The sequence below is a fragment of the Lynx canadensis genome, chromosome B1 (genome assembly GCF_007474595.2).
Source record: "Lynx canadensis isolate LIC74 chromosome B1, mLynCan4.pri.v2, whole genome shotgun sequence".
NCBI lineage: Eukaryota > Metazoa > Chordata > Mammalia > Carnivora > Felidae > Lynx > Lynx canadensis.
Window position 1 is genome coordinate 181,026,399 of NC_044306.2, and position 8,215 is coordinate 181,034,613.

At 46.1% G+C, this 8,215-nt stretch overlaps 1 protein-coding gene across 5 annotated transcripts in view; it reads right to left on the bottom strand.

Annotated features, from left to right (window-relative positions):
• PCDH7 (protocadherin 7) overlaps nt 1–7,947 on the bottom strand; it is a 422,491-nt gene extending 414,544 nt beyond the window's left edge. For all 5 annotated transcript variants that reach the window (XM_030314066.1, XM_030314064.1, XM_030314067.1 and 2 more), the window contains exon 1: nt 4,396–7,947. In XM_030314066.1, coding sequence (XP_030169926.1) covers nt 4,396–7,584 — 3,189 coding nt within the window. In that variant the 5' untranslated portion in view covers nt 7,585–7,947. The remainder of the gene's footprint in view (nt 1–4,395) is intronic.
• Nucleotides 7,948–8,215: the final 268 nt, after the last annotated feature.

The following is an 8,215-nucleotide window of genomic DNA, read 5'->3' on the forward strand; positions in this document are numbered from 1 at the left end:
TGACTATGATATATTTTATTTCAATGTTGTATGTGTTTAAAGTTCAAATATGCTCCACATGTTAATGTATGAATATCACAATGAAATAAAAGTGTAATGGCACCATCGTTGGTTTATGTGAATATATCCGCACGAGTTTGTGTGTTAGAAAGAAAGAGAGATACCATGTGTACGCTTTTCCACATATAAGATACGTAATTACTCAAAGATAGAAAAAAAATAACAAGAAAGAAGGATTTTGCTGTATTTATCCAGCTGCATGATTTACTTACAACCTATAAACGGACTCTGTGGTATTGCGTCTAAGTTACTAATTGACTTGGGGTAAGTTTGAGAGAAGTTTCAAATTGCCATACTTGGACTTCCATAAAAACGTACATATTCGATGCAGATCAGATCAGTGGATGACCTTTTCCTTATTCAGAGACCTCCAGAGGTCTAAGGTAATGTTGCTTTAGTAGATATCTCCTGACTAAAAACATCACCTAACTTTGATCAGTTATTAGCCTGCTGTCTGCTCTGTCAGGCCAAATGTAACAGAAACTCTACCATATGCACAATTCATGGTACTTCTTGAAAGTGTTTTTGGCTATAGACAGACACATCATATTGTAGAAACATGCTTATCAAATTGAAACCAGAAGCCATGGTTGGCATCACTCTACAGATGCTGCTATAGTAAGTATGGTGTCATATCCATACACAAACAAATTAATATTTAGTTTTCTCAGGGCTGAAAACCCTAATAGGCCATGGCAAGTTATCCATTCGCTTCCAGACCGGAAGTAATTAAAAAAAATATTTCTGCCACATTTTTTTACTAAGCATACAACGAATATATTGAACACAACTCGGTAATTAAAGAGAACATTATTTAGACAACATTCAGCAGTTCCTTAGGCAAGGGAAACCATCATTGGACTTATTAAGAATTTTTCTTGAGTATTTCTGAAGCAGCTGTAAATGGATTTTTAAATTAATGTTTATTCAAGCTGTATCTACTCTACTCTTGCCAAAAATACTTTATTTTTCATTTACTAGATACGATAAAATTTTTCCTTGCCAGTGCATTAGGTAATTAATGGCATGACATGTATAAACACAACCGGACTTAAAAATAACTTAAAAAGTAGTCAGTATGCTTTTATATTGTGTATTAATCTCTTTTGGAATCATATTATTCTTTAAGAGAATTGAAAAATATTTAACACATAGTAAAACTCTGAAGATTTAAAAATTAATAGAAAACATAGAATGTCTCTGCCTTTATTTCACAAAGCAAAAAAAGCACAATTGTCCTTCCAGGTCACAAAATTTGAACAAGCCCTAAAACCAGGTTTACCAAGTAAAGGAATAATGAAATGGAGAGGTAGAGGCTTAAGCTCAATAATGCTGTCAATGATCCACGTTCTGCTCAGCTAGACACATTATTTAGTTGAGAGCAAAGGCTTTTGTTTTAACTGCAAAGGTCTGAACTATGAATACCTGGGCTACGTCATCAGTTTTGCTAAGGTATGAGTTTCAGGAATAGATAGATAGATAGATAGATAGATAGCAACTCTGCAACACACATCTCATAGATGCTGCCAGAGAGTAACTATAGAAGATTGATTTGAAAGTTTCCAGACCCTGTGAAAACACACCAAAAAGGGGGGAGGGGCATTATTTTCAAACTTTGATTTCCACAAAGCTGCTTAATTTATTGCAATATAACCATTAACAGGATTTAGGAGCAGCACTTGGAAACGTCTAATTCTCATGAGGATAAGAACACTGTAAACAGATCTCACTTCCATTATACCACAAGTTAAGAACTATGATAAAGCAATTCGGGAAATTTATAAATAAAGTGAAGCCTTTATGTCAGATGAAATCTCAGATTTTTAATTAATCCCTACCATAAGGAATTAAAAGACGGCATCCCTCAGGGTTTTCCTTAGATAGATTCAGTATCAACGGAGAAAATTATAACAAAACCTCGTGCTCTTTATTTTATCTTACATCACATTTAATTACAGAAAATACATTTTGGCAGTTGTATAAAAATTAAAGGTAATATCTTTTTGGGAAAAAAATAGAAAATCATCTACTGTGGTACAAAAATCAGAACAAAAAAGATCTTGTTTATTATGTCAGATGTCTTAACAGAATGTAACTTTGTAAATGGATCCCTTGTCCCCTGACAGCAATATTGAAGAGATGAAGAGTATCAATTACTATTACTAATTACATTAAGAGGAATGTGTTTCATTCTCCCTTACTTCATTTTAGTTCAGCTATTTATTGTGGTCAAAACTTCACACATCTTTTGAACACCTAACAACATATAAGTTTTCCAGTCACTTCTGGCAAACTGCAGGATTGAGACCAATGGTTTTGTAGGCTTTCTATTTCGGTATATGGACTTCTTTGCTCTGTTAAGAGCCTAGCACCGTACATTAGTTTATTTATAAGCATATCACTTTGCCTTTTAAACAGGATGCCACAACAGTCTTGATATTGGCTGTCTTAAATATTCAAGAATCCAGAGCCAACCTCATTTGATGAGCCAAATAAAGCTTAAGTGACAGCACAGAACATATGAGGCGGTTGTATAAAATATCTATAAATCTGCCACTTGATATGTGCCCTCCAAAGTTTCAGATTACACAATTTAGAATGCAAATGCCATTCAGCCACAAGATAAAAAGTCCTATTAGGATGACAGCAAAGCAGTAAACATTCTGCAGAAAGACCTCTTCACACACTTCTGCACTACAAGTTATCATTTTCCAAGGGAATTTCTATAGATCTAAGTTTATTTGTGGGCGTTTTATAAGTCATCTTTGTACTATTATTTTAACTAGAATTGTCCGATAAAAGTACCCCAAACAAAACAAAAATCTCCTTCTAACTCCAGGTGAAGCAATAACACAACAGATATAAACTCTCCAGTTATCAAATTTCAGGTTAAAAGAAAGAAAGGCTTTCACATGCATCACGTATTTTCGAAAGCAATTTAACGTAATGTAGTTCGGACCTGTATTTTCGTGGATTGCTTTGATTATTGGATATAAAAGCTATGTTCTCCTTATCCAAATAGCTACAGTAGAGTACTATGAGTAGAAGATATTTCTTTAGGAAACTAATTTTTAAGATTGTGAAAGCAATAAGGAATTAATATCTCTTTTCTATAGTATCTTTGATGAGCCCATCAATAACATCTTTAATGAGGCCATAAAACAAGTTCTTGTGCCTTCATTCTTCTCCGACTGTACATTGCACATGCAAAGCATATTTAATAGAGAAGCTATTATTCTATATTATTTGACAGTCATAAATGTGTTTTCTGAAATGAGTTCTGATGATGAGAAATATAGGATATTTTATTAATGGGGTTGCTATAGCCCTAGACACAGCAGTTTCCAAAAGGTTTACCTTGCTGAGTGTCAGACCTTGGCAGGTGTGAAAAGTAAACTTTGTGAGTGTTACATATATCACACAAGCAAAACTTTCAAAAACAGATTTTCTATTTTCTGAAGTCCATCTCAAAATATGTTTTTAAGATCTGTTTCCACATTTCACTGGGAAACAACCGTATTCTATACCACCTTAATAGTCTCAGATATCATCATGCATACCAAAATTTTCTTGCACACAGTGCATCCGACATGAACATTTCTGTTGCTTGGCTTAAATAAAAAGTGGGTCATGCAATTTTACTTTTGCTTGTAAACCCTTACACCAAACATGAGGAATACAAATGCTCCCTGCATATCCTCACGGAAGTTTAACTGTTACAGATATCGAGGTATTAAAAAGGCAGTTTCGCATGACATTTGTGTATCCTTAGATATCTTTAAACCAACATTTTTGTCAAAGTAGCCAGTTTTTAAGTATCTCAGACTTGGTACCACATTGGCACGAATCGGCCTCCGTTACCTGTAAAAGCTTGGCTAAAACTTTTATACTGTGCAATTTGCATAGGCACCAGTAGTAACTTCAGAAATTTTCTCTCTGGATGTAATTATCCACTTCATAGCCACAAAACAAAACAATTTCAGGTCTAAGCTAACCAGCCAACCAATATTTACCTATTTATCCTGAAAACAGAAAATGTAGGATGAATTAGTGCCCTCAAGTTCAAAGAGATGGGCAAAACGCTGTCTACTTCCATGGCTGTTAGTAACTTTGTAAACACTGGGTGGGTAACTTGCAAAATACAGTGGTCCACCTCGTGTAGATGGCCCATGCTCACTCAACCGATGACATAGGAATTAACATTAAATTACTGCTGTTAAATTTTCAAATCATAGCTTTAAAAGGGAGAAAGCAAAACTTCACAGGAGGTGCTCTCTGCCTCAGAGTTATTTCACCTCTTCTGGGATATTTAAATATACTTGGAATACATCTTACCTGTTTGCTGTACTTGTTATTGGTTTGACAGCTGTATTCAGAGCAGTGATCTGATCCAATTGAAATGTTGTCTCCTGCTCCCACAAATGTGTTGGCTGGTGGTAGATCTTGTACGGCCTGGTGTTTTTTTCCTGCAGTTGGTGACTGGGGATGAAGCTGGACAGTAGGCAATGGAGAACTAGATTTGTAATGCCTGGCCAGGTCAGGACTGCCAGGCCCACCGTTAACGGATCGGTATCGCCCCATGTTTGGGCTGTCTGACAGCTTCTCATTGACACTATCATACCTCTGTCCATTTGGTTTAGAAGCTTCTACAGTGACAATGCTGCTGTAGAGAGGCTGCTTAGATTTTTTGTTTTTCTTGTCTTTTTTAGGCTTTTTAGATTTGTCATGCTGCTGGGGTGTAAAAAAGTCTTCGTGATCTTTTTTGCCAGCTTCATAGCCATTTTTGCTTTTGGACCGGCAGTACCTTGCCATCACTACAATTAAGATGATTAGAATCACGGTCATAATCCCGGCCACCACCCCAATGACAATACTGAGTCTCTGCTTGCTAATTTCGTAACTTGGGTCACCAGCTATATCCTGCGTGAGTGGGGTGTGCAAACTTCTGGCTATCTGTGAGTCAATCACAGTTGCATTAGAAACACTTTCATTGACAAACACATGCACCAGGGTCGTGGTGGACTGGGAAGGCTGTCCACTGTCATTCACTTGCACCACCAACCTGTGCAAGCCATAATGCTTTTGGGTGAGTTTCCCCACTAAGGAAACCACACCGCTGGTGGAATCAATTTCAAACAGCTTGAAGGGATTCCCTCCCACAATGCTGTAGTTAAGGTCTGCATTGATGCCATCGTCACTGTCTGTTGCCAACACTGTAGCTACTACTGTCCTGACATTACTTGAAGGTGGCAGTAAAGTGTAGGAAATGTTTCTGGGAAGGGTAACGGTGGGAGCGTTGTCGTTCTCATCCATGACAAAGAGAGAGACCGTGGCTGTGGCTGATCTGGGAGGATCTCCCCCATCCACAGCCTTGACTCTGAACGTGTATGTGGTCTGATGTTCCCGGTCAAAAGACATTGTGGAATAAATGGTCCCCGTGTCGTTTTCAATGGAGAAAATGTTACTGTTTTCCTCTATGTAGAGGCTCATCTCTGCATTGCGTCCCTTGTCAGCATCCATCACCGTGACCATCCCCACAGGGCTGTTGGGCTGCAAGTTTTCTTTCACATAAAACGTAAAGACGTCCTGCATAAACTTAGGGTCATTGTCATTCTTGTCAGCCACCTGCACAATCACCGTGGTGCTGCCCTGTAACACTGGGATGCCTTTGTCTTTGGCGTTAACTTTGAACTCATACCTGTCAGTCTGCTCGCGGTCCAGTACCGTATTGACGAGGATGTCCCCGGAATCGGGATCGATGGCAAAGATCCCCATCACAGAGGAATCCAGCGAGTAGGCGATCTCTGCATTTTTCCCGCTGTCGGCGTCCGTCGCCAGCACCGTGGCCACCCTCTCTCCAGGGATGTTGTTCTCGGGAAAGTAAACCTCCACTACTGACTGGCCGAAGACAGGCGGGTTGTCATTAGTGTCTCCTACCTTGACAACCAGGGAGTTGTTGCTGGAGAGGCTGGGGCTGCCCGAGTCCACCGCCACGATGACCACGTTGAACTCCCGGGTGGTCTCATAGTCCAAAGGGGCCGAGGTGTGCAGAAAGTACTTTTTCTTGTTCTGGTCGCCCTCTGTGTCGCTGGCCGGCTTGAGCTGGAAGGGCACGTCGCCCACCACGGTGCAGGTGACCACGCCGTTCTCGCCTTGGTCTCGGTCGGACACCTGCACCAGAGCAATGGGGGTGTCGACAAGAACATCCTCCGCCACGTTGGCCACCCCGTCCTTGAGAGGGATACGCCCGATCTTGCGGATTTCAATGGACGGCACATTGTCGTTCTCGTCCTTGATGTTGAGGACCACCGTGGCCTTGTCGGTCTTGGGGGGCTGCCCGCGGTCCCGGGCCATGACCGTGAAGCGCAGCTGGTTCACCTCCTCCCGGTCGATACGGTGCAGGACACTGAGCCAGCCGGACGTCTCGTCGAGGCGCAGCAGCCGCCGCACGGACTCGGTAGCGGCTCCGAACACGTACTCGATCTGCCCGTTGACCCCCACGTCCAGGTCGGCGGCGCGCAACTGCAGGATGGGAGTCCCCGGGGCGCTGTTCTCGGCGAGGTCCGCCTCGTACACGCTCTTCTCGAAGCGGGGGCTGTTGTCGTTCACGTCGGTGATGAGCACCCGCAAGATGGCCTGAGAGGAGCGCGGCGGGTCTCCACCGTCGCGCACCCGCAGGGTCAGCTCGTAGGAGTCGCGTTGTTCCCGGTCCAGCGCCCCCTTCACGATCAGCTGTGGCTGCTTCTCGCCATCCGGGGTGTCGGCCACCTGCAGTTCGAACACGCTGCTGCGGCCGCCGGGGTTGGTCCCGCCGCCGCCCTCCGGCGCGTCCGGCCGCCTCTTGGAGCCGCCTGGGCCGCCGCCGCTCGCGCCGTTCCCGCCGCCCCCGGGGTAGGGGGCGCTGTCGGCAGGCCCGGCGCGCCGGCCCTCGCCGCCGCCGCCGCCGCCGCCGCCGCCGCCGCCCCCGGGCTCCTGGAGCAGCTCGTAGCGCTCGATGCCGTTGCGGCCGAAGTCACGGTCCGTGGCGGTGGGCAGCAGGTAGAGAGTGCCCACCGGCCGGTTCTCCTCCACCGTGAGCGTGAGCACGGGTGACGGGAAGGTGGGCGTGTTGTCGTTGATGTCGAGCACGATGACCCGGCCCTCGAACAGGTCCACCCAGCTCTGCGAGGGCCCGATCACCGACACCTCGAAGTCCAGAAAGCACTCGTTCTCGTCGAAGATCATCTGACACTGGGGCAGCTTCTCGCGGTCGATGCGCCGCTCGCTGGTGCTCAGCTCGCCGGTGAGGTTGTCGATCTTCAGGTACTCCGAGCCCGACTCGAGGCTGAAAGTCACCTCACCCGAGCCGGTCACGATGCCCAGGTCCGAGGCGACGTTGCCGATGCGGACGTCCGCCGGGCCCTCCTCGGCCAGTCGATACCGGAGGAGTTGCTTGGCGGCCGCCAGGCTGAGCGAGAGCGGCAAGAGGAGGCAGCAGCCCAGGCACCAGCCGCGCGCCCATCCCGCGGTCCGCATCCTCAGCATCTTCTCCTGCTGCTGCTGCTACTGCTCGTTCTAGTCACAGCCCCCTCGGCGCCCCCCTCCTCCGGGGCCGGCCGCCGGCCCTCCTCCCAGTCCTCTTCTCTCTCCGGGAAAGGAGGAAGGGAGAGGAGGGAGGGGGCGAGAAGAGCAGCGTGCGGAGTCGGCCAGGGGGACCAGCGAGGTGTCCTTCTTTTTCTTTTTTCTTTTCCTTCTGCTTCTTCCGAAAGTTATTGTTTCATAATTCATGCAATGGGTGCTAATCGCCCGCTCGCCGGCCGCCGTTCAGTCGCAGTACTCACAGTTCACGGGACACTGCGCGCCGCGGGCTCGGCGCCCCCCCAGAGTCATCCCCGCAGCGGGCGGAGAATCCCGGGCTCCCGTCCCCGCTCTGTCGGATGGGGCCGGAACCGCTCCGGCGGGCGGGCGGTGGAGCCGGGAAGCGGCGGGGAACACGCCTGCAGCTTCCCCCGCCTGCCAACCCCGTTGGTCTTTGCTGCTACTCGAGTTGAGTCCAATTCACGTTCCAGCCACACACTCCAGACCCAGCTTCTGCTCCGGCTGCCCAGGCAAACGTGAGTTGCTTCCTGCACGAGGCGCTGGGGCCAGCAACAAGCCAGTCTGAACTCTGACTCTG